Source organism: Silurus meridionalis, chromosome 19 (genome assembly GCF_014805685.1).
Source record: "Silurus meridionalis isolate SWU-2019-XX chromosome 19, ASM1480568v1, whole genome shotgun sequence".
In the NCBI taxonomy this organism is placed as follows: domain Eukaryota; kingdom Metazoa; phylum Chordata; class Actinopteri; order Siluriformes; family Siluridae; genus Silurus; species Silurus meridionalis.
In genome coordinates, this window is record NC_060902.1 from 18,219,273 (window position 1) to 18,236,772 (window position 17,500).

The 17,500-nt window shown below is 44.7% G+C and overlaps 2 protein-coding genes across 7 annotated transcripts in view; one reads left to right on the plus strand and one right to left on the minus strand.

Moving 5' to 3' along the window:
- Positions 1-17,500, plus strand: part of LOC124402615 (rootletin-like) — a 48,548-nt gene that overhangs the window by 17,700 nt on the left and 13,348 nt on the right. For 4 of the 5 annotated variants that reach the window (XM_046875754.1, XM_046875750.1, XM_046875752.1 and 1 more), the window contains exons 27-38: positions 2,311-2,743; positions 2,819-2,994; positions 3,203-3,323; positions 3,478-3,641; positions 3,770-3,985; positions 4,417-4,641; positions 5,225-5,374; positions 5,447-5,647; positions 5,790-5,921; positions 6,003-6,191; positions 6,318-6,837; positions 10,502-10,674. In XM_046875754.1, the coding sequence (XP_046731710.1) occupies positions 2,311-2,743; positions 2,819-2,994; positions 3,203-3,323; positions 3,478-3,641; positions 3,770-3,985; positions 4,417-4,641; positions 5,225-5,374; positions 5,447-5,647; positions 5,790-5,921; positions 6,003-6,191; positions 6,318-6,389 (2,079 nt within the window). In that variant the 3' untranslated portion in view covers positions 6,390-6,837; positions 10,502-10,674. Of the gene's footprint in view, positions 1-2,310; positions 2,744-2,818; positions 2,995-3,202; positions 3,324-3,477; positions 3,642-3,769; positions 3,986-4,416; positions 4,642-5,224; positions 5,375-5,446; positions 5,648-5,789; positions 5,922-6,002; positions 6,192-6,317; positions 6,838-10,501; positions 10,675-17,500 lie in introns of those variants that run through there. The other variant, XM_046875751.1, reaches the window with a different exon arrangement.
- Positions 9,442-15,799, minus strand: mfap2 (microfibril associated protein 2). Of its 2 annotated transcripts, none has more exons than XM_046875773.1 (9): positions 15,736-15,799; positions 13,099-13,164; positions 12,768-12,815; positions 11,967-11,978; positions 11,826-11,864; positions 11,522-11,560; positions 11,157-11,244; positions 10,974-11,047; positions 9,442-10,761 (listed from the first exon to the last, which is right to left on the minus strand). In XM_046875773.1, exons 2-9 carry the CDS (start codon positions 13,133-13,135, stop codon positions 10,658-10,660), a joined length of 441 nt encoding a protein of 146 aa, XP_046731729.1. In that variant the 5' UTR covers positions 13,136-13,164; positions 15,736-15,799; the 3' UTR covers positions 9,442-10,657. The 2 variants fall into 2 exon arrangements, with proteins under 2 accessions (XP_046731729.1, XP_046731728.1); XM_046875772.1 differs by having other exon boundaries at positions 11,967-11,984.

A 17,500-nucleotide genomic window follows, 5' to 3' on the forward strand; every position in this document is an offset into this window, starting at 1 on the left:
GAAGGTGTGTAAGTGTGTGTGAAGGTGTGTGGACATGTGTAAGGTGTGTAAGTGTGTGTGAAGGTGTGAAGGTGTGTAAGAGTGTGAAGGTGTGTGACATGTGTAAGGTGTGTGAAGGTGAAGGTGTGTAAGAGTGTGTGAAGGTGTGTGGACATGTGTAAGGTGTGTGAAGGCATGTAAGTGTGTGTGAAGGTGTGTGGACATGTGTAAGGTGTGTGAAGGCATGTAAGAGAGTGTGAAGGTGTGTAAGAGTGTGTGAAGTTGTGTAAGTGTGTGTGTGACGGTGTGTGAAGGTGTGCAATAGTTTTGAAGGTGTGTTAGTGTGTGTGAAGGTGTGTAAGTATGTGTGAAGGTGTGTGAAGGTGTGTGAAGGTGTGTAAGAGTGTGTAAATGGGTTTTAGTGTGTGAAGGTGTGTAAGTGTGTGTGACGTGTGTGAAGGTGTGTAAGTGTGTAAGGTGTGTAAGTGTGTGTGACAGTGTGTGAAGGTGTGTAAGAGTGTGTGAAGGTGTGTAAGGTGTGTGAAGGTGTGTAAGGTGTGTGAAGGTGTGTAAGTGTGTGTAAGGTGTGTGAAGGTGTGTAAGAGTGTGTGAAGGTGTGTGAAGGTGTGTGGTGTGTGAAGGTGTGTAAGTGTGTGTAAGGTGTGTAAGAGTGTGTGAAGGTGTGTGAAGGTGTTTAAGGGTGTGTGAAGGTGTAAGTGTGTGTAAGGTGTGTGAAGGTGTGTAAGAGTGTGAAGGTGTGTGAAGGTGAAGGTGTGTAAGGTGTGTGAAGGTGTGTAAGAGTGTGTGAAGGTGTGTGAAGGTGTAAGAGTGTGTGAAGTGTGTGTAAGAGTGTGAAGTGTGTGAAGGTGTAAGAGTGTTTGAAGGTGTGTAAGAGTGTGTGAAGGTGTGTGAAGGTGTGGACATGTGTAAGGTGTGTAAGTGTGTGTGAAGGTGTGTGAAGAGTGTGTAAGAGTGTGTGAAGGCATGTAAGTGTGTGTGAAGGTGTGTAAGAGTGTGAAGGTGTGTGGACATGTGTAAGGTGTGTGAAGGCATGTAAGTGTGTGTGAAGGTGTGTGGACATGTGTAAGGTGTGTGAAGGTATGTAAGAGAGTGTGAAGGTGTGTAAGAGTGTGTGAAGTTGTGTAAGTGTGTGTGACGGTGTGTGAAGGTGTGCAATAGTTTTGAAGGTGTGTTAGTGTGTGTGAAGGTGTGTAAGTATGTGTGAAGGTGTGAAGGTGTGTGAAGGTGTGTAAGAGTGTGTAAATGGGTTTTAGTGTGTGAAGGTGTGTGACGGTGTGTGACGGTGTGTGTAAGAGTGTGTAAGGTGTGTAAGTGTGTGTGTGACGGTGTGTGAAGGTGTGTAGAGTGTGTGAAGGTGTGTAAGGTGTGAAGGTGTGTGAAGGTGTGTAAGTGTGTAAGGTGTGTGAAGGTGTGTGGACATGTGTAAGGTGTGTGAAGGTGTGTAAGGTGTGAAGGTGTGTAAGTGTGTGAAGGTGTGTGTAAGTGTGTGAAGGTGTGAAGGTGTGTAAGGTGTGTGAAGGTGTGTAAGTGTGTGTGTAAGGTGTGTGTGAAGGTGTGTGAAGTGTGTGAAGGTGTGAAGAGTGTGTAAGGTGTGTGAAGAGTGTGTAAGAGTGAAGGTGTGTAAGAGTGTGAAGGTGTGTAAGTGTGTGAAGGTGTGTAAGTGTGTGAAGGTGTGTAAGAGTGTTTGAAGGTGTGTAGAGTGTGTGAAGTGTGTGTGAAGTGTGTAAGGTGTGTAAGAGGTGTGTGAAGGTGTGTGTGAAGGTGTGTAAGTGTGTGAAGGTGTGTAAGAGTGTAAGAGTGTGTGAAGTGTGTAAGAGTGTTTGAAGGTGTAAGAGTGTGTAAATGGGTTTTAGTGTGTGTGAAGTGTGTAAGGTGTGTAAGAGTGTAAGAGTGTGTGTGTGTGTGTGTGTGTAAGGTGTGTGAAGGTGTGTAAGAGTGTGTGAAGGTGTGTAAGAGGTGTGAAGGTGTAAGTGTGTGAAGGTGTGTGTAAGTGTGTGAAGGTGTAAGGTGTGTAAGTGTGTGAAGTGTGTGAAGGTGTGTAAGTGTGTGAAGGTGTGTAAGTGTGTGAAGGTGTGTAGAGTGTGTGAAGTGTGTAAGAGTGTAAGAGTGTGTAAGAGTGTGAAGGTGTGTAGAGTGTGTGAAGTGTGTGTAAGAGTGTGTGAAGGTGTGTAAGAGTGTGAAGGTGTGTAGAGTGTGTGAAGGTGTGTAAGGTGTGAAGGTGTGTAAGAGTGTGTGAAGGTGTGTAAGAGTGTGTGAAGGTGTGTTGTAGTCTCTTGTAGCGGGTGACTGTGTGTATGTGTGTCTCCATAGCTGTCGTGTGTTCAGAAGCGTTTGAGCGACAGTGAAAGCTCCAGGCGTGGACTCGAGCGGGATTTGAGCTCTCAGCTGCAGGAGGCTCGTGGCTCGGAGAAGAAGCTGCAGGATGAAGTAAGGAACCTGAGCCTGCGGGCTCAGGCCGGGGTTGAAGCATTTGCGCAGATTCAGCTGCAGCTCAGCGAGGCACAGGGGCGCCTCAATGCCACGGAGGCAGAGTTAACGCGTTCCGAGGCCGCGCGCCGTGACCTCGAGTTCCGATTGGCCAGTTTGCAGTCGGCACTGACTCGCACGCTGGGTATCGGTGCAGGGGGGCGGGGTTTGCGTGGACGCAGCCCTGCCGGCTCCGCCCACTCGTCGCTCATTTCCGTGGCGATGCCCCGGCACCGGAGCGTGTCTCCTCTACGTGGCTCTTTATCGCCCCCTAAAGGTCCGTAGAATATTATCACTGAGTTTATATCACTGCTCTATAAACTGGGTTTCAACATCCATCTTTCTGTCTCAGATGTTGCGGAAAAGTCCATTAAGTCCAGTCCTGATCACACGACAGCGTCTCGTCCCCTGTCCCCTGAGAGAGGAGACACACCCATCTCTCTCCTCCAACCCGACCTCGACCCCGAAACACTCCGGAACGGCCTTCGAGACTTCCTGCTGGAGCTCCGAGAAGCCCAGAGAGAACGGGTGCTCAAAGAATACACACACTTATAAACTACTATGCGCACACACACACACACACACACACACACACACACACACACACATTATATCATCTTGTGTAATTATGTGTTTGGTTTAATATTTGGTAATATGTATAATACGTTTTCTAGGTGTTTTTTATAACTGTAGTGTGTGTGTGTGTGTGTGTGTGTGTGTGTGTGTGTGTGTGTAGGATGAGGTGCGCAGCCAGTTGGGGGTGCTACAGCAAGAACTAGAGGAAATCAAAGGAGAGAGGGACTGTGCTCAAAACCGTGTCACTCAACTTCACAGCACACTGCAGGAGTGTCAGGAAGGTAAATACGTGCACACACACACACACACACACACACAAACACACACTATTATTGCTCTACCTGTTTCTAAACTCAATTTTATTATGTGTCTGCCTAATTTTTTTTTTTATATTTGTGTGTGTGTGTGTGTGTGTGTGTGTGTGTGTGTGTGCAGGTAAGCGGAATGTAGACAGTCGCTTGAACTCCACTCAGACATTACTGCAGCAGCAGGAGGTGGTGGTGAGGAGAGGAGAGAGAGAGAAAAGGACTCTCAGCGAAAGAGTGAAAGAGCTGGAGAGAACACTGCAAAACACAGAGATGGAGCGCAAACATCTACAGGTTCACACACACACACACACACACACACACACACACACACAGAGTACATTATGATTATCTATTATAAGTCCATTATATAATGATTAAATGTGTTTTACACACACACACACACACACACACACACACAGGAGCAGTGTAATAAACTCCGGGCGGGGGAGGTTCGTCTGGAGGCGGAGCGCCGGAGACTGAGGGAAGCCCTGGAAGGGGCGGAGTCAAGGGCTACAAGGGTGGAGCTTGGAAGGCGGAGTCTGGAAGGAGAGATTCAGCGGTTGCGAGTGTGTCTGGCCGAGAAAGAGACGGAGGCGCAGAGTGCTCAGGACCGACATGATAACAAGCTCAAACAGGTGAGTGGTGGACAGGTAACACACACACACACACACACACACACACAATAATTATAACAACTTAACGGATAAGCATTAGTGAAGAGTCGTTCATGAACAATTCGTAATTGTCTACTGAAGCGCATGAGCAAACATCTGCGTAGGTAATATACAGGAAACAGAATTCATCTCGACTCTTCTAGTCCGAGTCGTGCGTTCTTTTATCACGTGACTCCCACAGACGTATGAATGTGATTAAAGAAATAAAATGAACTAAATGACTCAAAAAAGATTCATTCATACTGATGAACGAGATTCTAAATCAAGTTACTAAAATGATACGATGTGGTAAACATGTGGTCATGAAATATTGCCTCTCTCTGTGTGTGTGTCTGTGTGTCTGTGTGTGTGTGTGTGTGTGTGTGTGTGTGTGTGGGTGTGTGTGTGTGTAGGTGGTGGAGGCCGAGGCTCGTGTCTCATTGTTACAGAGGGAAGTAGACAGAGTGACATCTCTGCTCAGTAAAGCTCAGGATTTGGAGTGTGTTCAGAGAGACAGAGTGCAGAGTCTCAGTCAGAGCCTGCAGGACAACAGTGCAGCCAACAGCGCCACCCAGGGGAGACTCGCCACACTGCAGAAAAACCTTACACACACTGAGCAGGAGCGCAAACAACTGCAGGTCATATATACTCACAAACACACACACACACACTCACTCACTATAGATTACTGTACATGTCCAAAAGTGTTTTAGAAAAAAGTATTTGGACGCCAGACTTTTCCACACAGATGTGGTTCTTCCCCAAACTGTTGCCACAAACTTGGAGGCACTCAGTTGTATCAGATGTCTCTGGATGTTTTAACATAAAAAGTTCCCTTTACCTGAACTCGGAGATGCAAACCTGTTCCATCATTACAATGCTCCTGTGCACAAAGCCAGTTCCATGAAGATCTGCTTTCCATGGGCTGGAATGAAAGATCTCCTGCTACAGAGCTCAACTGTATTATATATGAGTGTTAATGTGAATGTGAACACTGACTGCTGCCCAGAAACCTCCTCACCTTCTCACCTACATCAGTACCTGACTTTACTAACAACCTTATAGCTGAATGAATCTCCACAACATCTAATGGAACATCTTCCTAGAAGAGTGAAGGTCCTTATAAGAGCAAATAAGAACCATAAGGTGAACATTTCTTGTTTGAAATAAATATTGTGTGTGTGTGTGTGTGTGTGTGTGTGTGTGTGTGTGTGTACGCAGGAGCGTGTGGACAGCATGCGAGCGTCTCTGTCTGAAGGAAAACATGCTGTAGAGACTCTGACTGAGCGCATACAAAACCTGCAGGCTGAACTCACACACAGCCAAGTGAGATGCCAGGAGCTGGAGACAGAGCTCTCTGATACACAAGAGGTGTGTGTGTGTGTGTGTGTGTGTGTGAGATAATGTAAGGCTCAGTTATATAACCTCTGTCCCTTTCTGTAGGCATTGCGTGTGCGCTCAGCCGCCCTGTGTGAGGCGCAGCGTTCTCTGCAGACGGCGCAGACAGAGCGTGTGTGTGTGGAGGAGCGAGTGTGTGTCCTGCAGCGAGCCGTGGCTCTGTTAGAGACCGAGAAGAAGGACGCAGAGAGACAGGCGGTGCGTCTGGAGAAGGACAAGAACGCACTAAGGAACACGCTGGAGAAGGTTTGAAAGCAGAACTTCAAAAAAAACAATTCCTGTTCAATGCACTGTAGTCCCACTACAATGCATTGTGGGTAGGCATTGTTGAGACGTGTTCAGTGACTTCTGCTCGTGTGTGTGTGTGTGTGTGTGTGTGTGTGTGCAGGTAGAGCGTCAGAAGCTGAAGACGGAGGAGACCACCATGCGTTTGTGTGCAGAGAAGGAACGGCTGGATCAGTTACTGAACACAACGGTGCAGGAACTACAACATGCACAGAGGCAGATCACTCTGCTGCAGGTACACACACACACACACACACACACACACGTACAAGGTTGCATTTCTGCTTTACACTTTGTGTGTGTGTGTTTGTTTTAGACCCAGCTCACAGAGTTGGAGGCATCACAGAGTGTGAGTGAGCTTGACGATGCCCTGAAGGAGGTGGAGCTTCTAAAAGCCAATCAGCGTGAGGTGGAACGACTGAGAGCGAATCAGAGAGAGGCGGAGCGAACACTGGCCAATCGGGAGCGAGCTCATCGCCAGAGAGTGAAGGGACTGGAAGAGCAGGTGATGATATAATACACACACAGCTGATAATAATAAACAGAGGTGTGTCTCGGGTTCTTACCTGTTGTGTGTGTGTGTGTGTGTGTGTGTGTGTGTGTGTGTGTGTGTGTGTGTGTGTGAATAAAGGTGTGCACTCTGAAGGAGCAGCTCCAGCACGAGATACGGCGCAGACATCCGTCTCTACCGCTGAACAACTGATCCCAGGTCAGCTTGTGCCAACACACTGATCTCAAATCAGGAGTCACCGTGGAGACCAGCATGTGACCTGATACAGATCTGTGTGTGTGTGTGTGTAAGTGTGAGTGTGAGTGTGAGTGTGTGTGTGTGTGTGTGTGTGTGTGTGTGTGTGTGAGAGAGAGTGTGTGTGTGAGTGCTTTGAACACTAATGCCTGCAGAGACTCAGCAGCACTGATATGAGCTCAGCAGGTCCATGGGCAGCTTCTCACTCAGGTGTGTGTGTTTTACACTCTAAAAGACTGACTTTAGTTTTTCAGCAGTTCTTCATGATGTCACACCTTTGATGTTATTCATGTTGCATGGTCACATGACTGTAATTCTGTACTCGTAGATGTTAGGAGCATCTGTTCCTCTGGTATTGTTATCGAAGGTAGCGTGTGTGTGTGTGTGTGTGTGTGTGTGTGTGTGTGTTTCTCCTGGCTTAGGGAAAATGAAACCAGGACCTGAAGCGTGCATATCAAGACGTTTAGCGTGTGTGTGTGTGTGTGTGTGTGTTTTTTAATGATGTAACTCAATAGATAAATTTGAACTCTTTCTCTGAACAAAATGACAATAAACCTAAAATAATTTTGTCTTCTGCTGCTGATTCTCCTCTTCAGATGCTTCTGTTCCTCCTCCTTAAAAAAAATCACGCTAAACCCTGAACAGTAGAAGAGCAGGCGGTAAGGCAGAGGGCATACAGAAGATAAGCCCCCTAAAAAAAGGTGTGTTGTAGGTCAGACATGGTGGCTCAGTGGTAACAGCCTCACCTCTGGTGTGAGAGGTTGTGGGTTTGAATCTGGGTGAAGAAGGCTGGACGAGAGGAGAGAAAGTAGTAGAAGTAATAAAGAGTTCTTTCTTAATTTATTAAAAACAAAAAATAAAAAATTCTTAAAAGGAGAAACAACCCTCTGGTAGTTGTATCTTTAGGCCCCTCCTCTGCTCCACCCACACACTTTCCTTGTCTCCTATGACAGACCACCTTCAGCTACTGGTATGCGAGTGCACCATCCAGACACTCATTCCATAGCTCACTTGCCCTCTGCCATAGCGCACCACCCAGTCACTCGCCCTCTGGGGTAGCAAGCTCACCCCTCACTCGCCCTCTGGGGTAGCGAGCCGCCTCACTCGCCTCTGGGGTAGCAAGCTCACCCCTCACTCGCCCTCTGGGGTAGCGAGCCGCCCCGTCACTCGCCCTCTGGGGTAGCGAGCCGCCCCCTCACTCGCCCTCTGGGGTAGCGAGCCGCCCCGTCACTCGCCCTCTGCCGTAGCGTGCCGCCCCGTCACTCGCCCTCTGGGGTAGCGTGCCGCCCCTTTACTCGCCCTCTGCCGTAGCACGCTGCCATCTCTTGCACATCCTTCTTATGAGTGCACCACCCCAGCACTCCTTCAGCTCCTCACATAGCCCCTCTGTGAGGTGAGCTGAGATCACTGCCAGGATTTGATCCTGCTTTCTCCTGTACCTTAGCAGCACCGTCTCAACCAACTGAGCCACAGAATCTCATGCACCCTGCTTTCCTCTGTCACACCTTCATCCTGCTACGGCACCACCTTCACCTCTAAAACCTGCCAAAAGGAGGATTAGAACCTGCACCTTCACACACACCATCAAAATAACCCTGAACGTTACCACTAAACCACAGAGGAAGATGAGTGAGTGGTGTGTGCTGGATCTTTGTCTTCATACACTTTTTCTCAGGGTCATGTAAATCATATACACAAACAGTAATTATCATTATTATTGTTTACTTTTATATAAAAAAATCATTCAACATAAACAGTTCCACAGATGCTGCAGGTGGGATTTGATCCACAGTTCAAAACAGTTCCAGGACCAGTGATGCAACTATCTGAACTACAGAGTCACACGTTCAGCAGCTTCTTGATCACACTACATCCTGCTACAGCACCACCAAGTCCTCAAAAACCTGCCAAAAGGAGGAGTAGAACCTGCATCTTCACACACCATAAGAATAATCCTGACTGTTTCCACTGCACCACAGAAGAACCAGCATGCATATGATCTGCTGAGGTCTTAATCAGTTTGCTCAGTTAGAAAGTAACAGAAAACACGTGTTTTTAGAAGAACAAACTTTAAATAAAGTGTAATATTGTTGATGATTATTTTACTGAAACAGCACCATGAATTCATCTAAAACACCATGAAACGAGGATTAGAACCTGCACCTTCACACACCATCAAAATAACACTGACTATAACCACTACACCACAGAGGAACGCTGAGTCGTGTGTGTGTGTGTGTGTGTGTGTGTGTGTGTGTGATATGCCTTCATACACATTTTGTGCACAAAAACATCATCTCTGCTGCTGCAGCAGATTTCTTTTTATCGTGTGTTTGTAACACAGTGCATCTACATGGCTGATGCTGAAATGTGCTGAAACACATGTTCCTTTGCATCATGAAGCTCTTCATGTAGAAGTCCAGCACACCCCCAGCTCTTCTGTTCTTCTGTAGATTAGTGTTTAAAGCTCAGGTTGAGGGATTAAAGGTGGTTCTGTAGCAGCATGAGGGTGTGAAGGAAGTGCTGATGTGTGTGAGATTCTATGGGTTAATCAGCTGGGATTGAGTCACTACTACTCAAAGCTCTGATGGGTTCAGTGAACATGGAGTAACTCTAAAAGCCTGACTCGAACAGGGTCATCAGTGTGTTTTAGATGTTTTATTTAAACTTGATCGCTGCAAACCAGATGAGAAAGCATGAGTAAGAAAGCTTTATTTTTTTGTAACATAAACCCACTTTAAAGTCATGAAGAACCCCCTGAGGAACTATTTCTGACCACACCTTCTCCTATCTGATGATCCCACTGGCACTTTCAGACACATTTTTCTTTCTTTCCACAGTGGAGAGTTCCTTCTCCACTGTGGTCTTCAGCATTAATATCACTGTAGACACTAAAAGAGTTCTCAGAGGCAGAGGAGCTCCAAAGTTACATCATAACCTTTCTGCAACACTGTGAAAACGTTTGTCAGTAAGATGGATTTCTCTCCAGTGGAAACACACATCAGCCCTGTTTCATGGAATAAAGGATTTTTATTTATAAACGTACACCGTGTGTGACACTGGCTTTCTTTTATTTATGAAGTATTGTGTTGATGATGGAGATGGTGATCAGGTGTCTCTTCAGAAGGTGCTGCAGTGTGTATCGTTAGGATTATAATCGAACATGTTTGCTGCTGTATTATACACGTGAGCAGTGAACACTGGGTATAGATCTGATCTGGGATCAGGACATTTATATATTTATATATGGAGGAGAAGCAGGTATATGCTGAGCATCAACAAACGTAACACAACGTTAATAATAACAATCTCACGTGACCGTATGAAGTGATGGAGTTTTACAGTAACACTTTCAGACAGAGTTCCTGCAGCTGCTCCTGGATCTCTCCATCCTCCCCCTCCTTCACAGCACCAGGTTCTACAGCACTGGGTTCCAGAGCACCAGGTTCTACAGCACTGGGTTCCAGAGCACCGGGTTCTACAGCACTAGGTTCCAGAGCACCAGGTTTTACAGCACTAGGTTCCAGAGCACCAGGTTCTACAGCACTAGGTTCCAGAGCACCAGGTTTTAGAGCACTGGGTTCCAGAGCACCAGGTTTTAGAGCACTGGGTTCCAGAGCACCAGGTTCTACAGCACTGGGTTCCTGAGCACCAGGTTCTACAGCACTGGGTTCCTGAGCACCAGGTTTTAGAGCACTGGGTTCCAGAGCACCAGGTTTACAGCACTGGGTTCCTGAGCACCAGGTTCTACAGCACTGGGTTCCTGAGCACCAGGTTCTACAGCACTGGGTTCCTGAACACCAGGTTCTACAGCACTGGGTTCCTGAGCACCAGGTTCTACAGCACTGGGTTCCTGAGCACCAGGTTCTACAGCACTGGGTTCCTGAGCACCAGGTTCTACAGCACTGGGTTCCTGAGCACCTGGTCCTGCTCTGATTCTGCTCGGGTTTTACAGACAGCCCTACTCAGGTCATACAGTCAGGAGGCTTATAAAGAGGAGTACAAATCTAAATACAGGTTTATATAAACTCATTCTTCATCATGTGTATACCACATCTGTAGAGGAGGAGGTGTGTGTGTGTGTGTGTGTGTGTGTGTGTGTGTGTGTGTGAGTCTGAACAGGGACGTGTCAACAAATGTGAGGGAAGTTATTGCTTGTATACAGTATTTTTTTTATGTAACATTTGTGTGTGTGTGTGTGTGTGTGTGTGTGTGTGTGTGTCTCTTTAACAGCTTCCGCAGCTTTTATCGCAGTTGCTTCCAAGCATACCACACTGACCAGTCAGAGCCGCGACAGCACAGCGTGGGAACTGATCACGACACAGATCAGCTACAGAGAGAGAGAGAGAGAGAGAGAGAGAGAGAGAGAGAGAGAGAGAGAGACTTATATTTAATGTTAAAGAGTAGAAATGCAATACAGATGTTTCATTTATTATCACTTCTGATGTGAAGACACACACACACACACACACACACACACACACACACACACCAGCTCAGAATAGTGACTCAGTAAACATCAGATGTGGTGAATTGATTTACCTTTCATCAGCTCCTCATGGGCACAAACAGTCCTCTCACAGATCTCCTTATTAATAATGTACATCCTGCGCAGACTACACACACACACACACACACACACACACACACACACACACACACATTAACCATTATCATAAGTGTAAATGTGTGTGTGTGTGTGTGTGTGTGTGTGTGAGTATAAACCTGTAAAAACAAATGTTGTTGAGACATTGTTTGCACGGCTGGTGGACGGAGTAGAGTCTGGTGCAGGGATACTTCTCCTCACGGCAGTCTGAACACACACACACACACACACACACACACACACACACATTTACAGAATGTATTAAATGCCTTTATCCAGAGTAAATTACATTCATTCATACATACATTTATACAACTGAGCATATGCATGTGTGTATGTACTGTGTGTAATTTGTGTGCGGCACTTTGTCTCCCCCTGCTGGTAAAGTAAGAAGTGAACACGCGACACAAAGCAACTTGTGATTTAATATCGAGATTAATGTGAACATTAAGTGTGTGTGTGTGTGTGTGTGTGTCTGTCTCACCCAGTGGTCCAGGCTCTGTGGGTTCCGGCACAAGTCCCACTTTCGAAAACACAAAACAACAAAATAGTATTATTCTAATGATATTCTAACACACACACACACTCAGACACACACACACACACACACACGTACAAACAAACAAACACACACACACACACACACACACACACACACACACACACACACACACATCTTTGTCATTCTGCTTACAACCAGCACAACATTAGCACAACTGAAGCAACCCCCCCCTCTCTTTGTGTGTGTGTGTGTGTGTGTGTGTGTGTGTGTGTGTGTGTGTGTGTACCTATCTGTCCTGTTTGGGACTGTGGTTCGAGCTCTGTCTCTGAACACAACACAACACATTGTGAACACACAAATATCTGTAATAAGATTATAATGAAAAATGTCTATAAAGAACTTAAGAGAAAAAAAATGCTGTGCTTACGGTGTCCGTAATCTGTAGCTGAAACACACACACACACACACACACACACACACACACACACACACAAAGTGAGATCTTCCTCAGCAACAGCAGGAGGAAACATGGTAAAGAAGAGGAAGAGGAAGAGAGCTGATTAAGAATAAAGATGAAGGATGTGAGAGAAGAAAACAGACCATGGAGATGCTCAAAAAGAAAGAAAAACAAACAAACAAACAAACAAACAAGACAATAAAAGGAATTTCATGCCTTCTATTTAACATCAGTGCAAATAGTGAACACTGTGATAAGTGCACTACATAGTGAACAGCGTGTGATTTAGGACACGAGGTGAGTGAAGAGAGTCAGTGAGGAAACTGCTATTATATTAATGATAATAATAATAACGATAATAATAATAATAATGATAATAATAATAATAGTAATGATAATAATAATAACGATAATAATAATAATAATGATAATAATAATAATGATAATAATAATAATAATATAATAATAATAATAATGATAATAATAATAATAATAATGATAATAATAATAATAATAATAATAATGATAATAATAATAATAATAATAATAATGATAATAATAATAATAATAATAATGATAATAATAATAATAATAATGATAATAATAATAATGATAATAATAATGATAATAATAATAATAGTAATAATAATAATAATAATAATGATAATAATAATAATAGTAATGATTATAATAATAATGATAATAATAATAATAGTAATGATTATAATAATGACAATAATGAGGATAAACAATAATAAACAGGTTTCACACCAAATGGATCTAGATAATCCTCTTCAAGAATGTGCTGAGCCATCAGTACTGTAAATAGAGAGAAACACTGTTAGTGTGTGTGTGTGTGTGTGTGTGTGTGTGTGTGAGTGTGTGTGTGTGTGTGTGTGTGTGTGTGTGTGTATGTGTGTGTGTGTGTGCGTGTGTGTGTGTGTGTGAGAATGAGTGTGTGTGTGTGTGTGTGAGTGTGTGTGTGTGTGTGTGTGTGTGTGTGTGTGTGTGTGTGTGTGTGTGTGTGTGTGTGTGTGAGTGTGTGTGTGTGTGTGTGTGTGTGTGTGAGTGTGTGTGTGTGTGTGTGTGTGTGTGTACTCACCAGGCAGCCCCAGCAGTAGGAAGACACAGGCCCTCATGGTGTAGACGTCTCTTGCTCTTCCTCACGCTGTAAAAGTGAGAGAGTTTAACACTGAGACTGTCCTGGCTTTGTTTCATTCATCACACACACACACACACACACACACACACACACACACACACACACACACACACACACACACACACAGTGTTTTTCTATCTTGTACAGTGTATGTTGGTAATAAAGTCATGCTCCATGTTTCCTGAGAGACTCACGTTGTACTGAGGTATGAAGAGGGACGAGGGGCGGAGCTATAAACAGCTATAAACAGCTATAAACAGTTATAAACAGCTTGATCAGATTTATTCATTACAGAACTTTAACACACACTTTGACTGTGTGCAAAATCAGCATACACACTGCCATTCACACTCAGCTAAATACTGCACTACTTCCGTCACGTGGGACATGATGTCACCAAGCCACAGACTCCGCCCATTTTCTTGAAAACTCCAATTTATACTTTCAGTTTTCCATCCCCCCTCTCCTTCCCTCTCTCGCTTTCCCTCCCTCCCTCTATCTCTCCTTCCTCCTCTATCTCTCCTTCCTCTCGCTTTCCTCCTCCCTCTATCTCTCTCCTTCCCTCTCTCTTTCCCTTCCTCTATCTCTCTCCTTCCCTCTCTCTTTCCCTCCCTCCTCTATCTCTCTCCTTCCTCTCTCTTCCCTCCTCTATCTCTCTCCTTCCTCTCTTCCCTCCTCTATCTCTCCTTCCTCTCTTTCCTCCTCCCTCTATCTCTCTCCTTCCTCTCTTTCCCTCCCTCTGTCTCTGTCTCCTTCCTCTCTCTTTCCTTCCTCTATCTCTCTCCTTCTCTCTCTTTCCCTCCTCTATCTCTCTCCTTCCTCTCTCTTCCTCCCTCCTCTATCTCTCCTTCCTCTCTCTTTCCTTCCTCTATCTCTCTCCTTCCTCTCTCTTCCTCCCTCCTCTATCTCTCTCCTTCTCTCTCTTTCCCTCCTCTATCTCTCTCTCCTTCCTCTCTTCCCTCCCTCTGTCTCTGTCTCCTTCCTCTCTCACTTCTCCTCTCTTCCCTCCCTCCCTCTGTCTCTCTCTACATCCCTCTCTCTCTTTCTTCCCTGCTCTTACTCTTTTTCTCTCTCTCCGTCTTTCTCCCATTGACTCTCTCCCTCTCTTATTCTTTCTCTAGGCCTCAGGAACAAATAGAAAAAAAATGAGAAAACCCAGACAGAAAGAATGCGTCCCAATTGTCCTTTTCTGTTTTTCTCTTGTTCTCCTTCTCTCCATCTTTCTTTGAAAATCAAATTCCATTCCAAAACTAAAGTCTACACTCCTCCCCTCCCTCTTTCCCTCTCTCCCTTTTTCTCTCTCTCTCCCTGGTCTCCCAGTCCTCTTTTCTCCTCTGTTGTAATGAGATGCCAGGTTGAACGAGTGCAGTGAAGTACAGTGAGCCAAAACCACATCTGTGTGTGTGTGTGTGTGTGTGTGTGTGTGTGTGCATGAGGCTGTTAAATAAACAAGACATTTATTAAGAATATAATGAGATTCTTCTTCTGTAATATTCAGCAATAAATTATTTCAATTATTTAATCACAGAATCTGTTTACTTGTGATGCAGTTTCTAATTTTGTTCATTTGTTTTTTCATTTATAAAACCTGGGGGTTCACACAGCAGTACTTATGGAAATAAAGTTATTTGTAATGTTTACAACTTTAAGCAGTGTTTACCTACATTAATAACTTCACTATTAGTGTGTGTGTGTTTGTTGAGAGGGAGAGAGAGAGAGAGAGAGAGAGAGAGAGAGAGAGAGAGAGAGAGAGCATTCCTGTAGTGCATCACAGCTGCTATTGGAAACCAAATGCTCATGCAGCCACATCTGGGAACCATTATGACCCCCCCATCTGTCCCCCTCTGTCTCAGTACCCCCTCCCCCAACACACAAACAGACACACACAGACACACACACACACACACACACACACACACACACACACACACCATTTCTTCTTGGTGAACATAAACGCACAATGATCTTGAACTTTAATTCAAGACAACTTTCATTAAGAGGATGTCGCTGATGTTCAACACACACACACACACACACACACACACACACACACACACACACACACTTTATTACTCTTGGCTGCATCCTCTCTTTTGTCCTGTCATTTGGCTTTGAGCTTTGATTTGAACCCCTGGAGAGAAGCGTCATCTCCTACACACACACACACACACACACACACACACACACACACACACACACTGCACCGTACCCTATCGTTTGTGCATGCATGTCTTTTCTCTGATATCATGTTGTTGTTATCGGACCGATACATCGCGATAAAACCGCATACCGTCAGTCTGACTTCACCGCTCAGAGACGGTCACGTGACCCACCCTGACCACCATAACTGCACTTCTTCACCTCAATACTCTGGAGTTAGAAATCAACCAGAACACAGAGAAAGAAACTAAAGAACTAAAGTCTAGAATAAAACACTGAGCTGTTTCTTTGCACAGAGAGTGGAAATGATACACACACACACACACACACACACACACACACACACACACACACACACTTCTATTGTGTTAAAGTGTATTTAGAACTGAAGTGGAGATGAGATGAAGATCTTCTTACCTTACAGTGAACTGCAGTGTTCTCAGTCTTCTGTCTCTGCTCGCATGTGATTGACAGACCAAATCCCCGCCCACCGGTTTCGGATTGTGGCCCCGCCCCCTTCATTCGCAGCCAGAATTCTTTCCACCTTTTTGTTTTGGTTCAAATGCAGAATAAATCTCACCCTTCAGTTTCAGTCCTCCTCATTACACGATTACTTCTTTTATACTCATCTATAAACCCAATTTAAATCCTAAATGTCTGATCTGTACCTTTTTGTAGACCTAAATGGAGAACTCTCCAGGTTAATGCAAGTAAATTATGGCGTGCCACAAGGTTCAGTTCTAGGACCCCTGCCTTTCACAATATACATGCTTCCCTTAGGAAACATTATTAGAAGGTATGGGATCAGCTTTCACTGTTACGCTGATGATACCCAGCTACATATCTCATCAAAACCAGGCGATACACTCAATTAGCTCGGATAACTGAGTGTGTTAAAGAATTAAAAGACTGGATGACTCATAACTTTTTATTATTAAAATCTGATAAGACGGAGATTTTGCTCATCGGCCCAAAAACCAGTACACAGAAGCTCCATGTTCTTCCACCTTAGAAATATTGCTAAGAAACATGTTATCTATATCTGATGCAGAGAAGCTCGTCCATGCGTTCATGACCTCCAGACTGGACTATTGTAATGCATTACTAGGTGGATGTCCTGCATCATTAATAAACAAGCTACAGTTTGCCCAGAATGCAGCAGCCAGAGTTCTTACAAGGTGGAGAAAATATCACCATATAACCCCAATCTTCTCATCCCTACATTTGCTTCCTGTTAAGATTCAAATCCACTACAAACTACTGCCACTTACCTACAAAACACTAAATGGTTTATCTCCATGTATCTCTCCAGTCTTCTAACACGCTACAATCCGTCACGCTCCCTGAGATCTCAAAACTCTGGACTTCTAGTAGTAGAATAGCAAAGTCCACTAAAGGTGGTAGAACATTCTCATATTTAGCTCCTAAACTCTGGAATAGTCTTCCTGACAGTGTTCGGGGCTCAGACACACTCTCCCAGTTTAAGTGCAGATTAAAGACGTATGTTTTTAGCGAGTTCTACACATAACACACATCACATCATAACCTTGTGCTCCAGAACATCTGATCACATCACATTATCAACTTGTGCTGTTAATATCATGAACAGCAGCTACGCTAATTCCTCTCCACTGCTTCTCTTTCTCTCCCCATCCCGAGGCATCCTGAGATTCCTCCAGCTCCAGTCACGTCCCACATCATGAAGATTGTGGACCTTTAAAGAAGTAGATGCCCACAAACATCCCGAACCATCTAGAGACGTACCAGTGCCAGCTGGATTTCACTTAATGTGGAGTTTGGACACTGGACCTCCTGGAGTGTTTAAAGGCTCTGGCATGGAGAAGCTGGTGCTGGATCTGTTATGATCTCAAATGTTGAGCTATTTTATGAGTTGCTCAGTAGCTCCTGGTTTTATAACCATAATGACTGTAAAAGACTGTAGAAAGATCATCACTCATAATCACACACTCCAGTGCTCATGTTAGTTCTCACTCTCCAGTGTTCTGTAGTGTTTAAAGACTATAATCACACTCTTGATGTCACCCAAATGAGGATGAGGTTCTGCTTTTGAGTCTGGTTTCTTTCAAGGTTTCTTAACATCTAAGGGAGTTTTTCCTTCACCACAGCTGCTCCTCAGGGATAAACACGTCATTCACCTTAACTCTTAAAATTCCATAAAGCT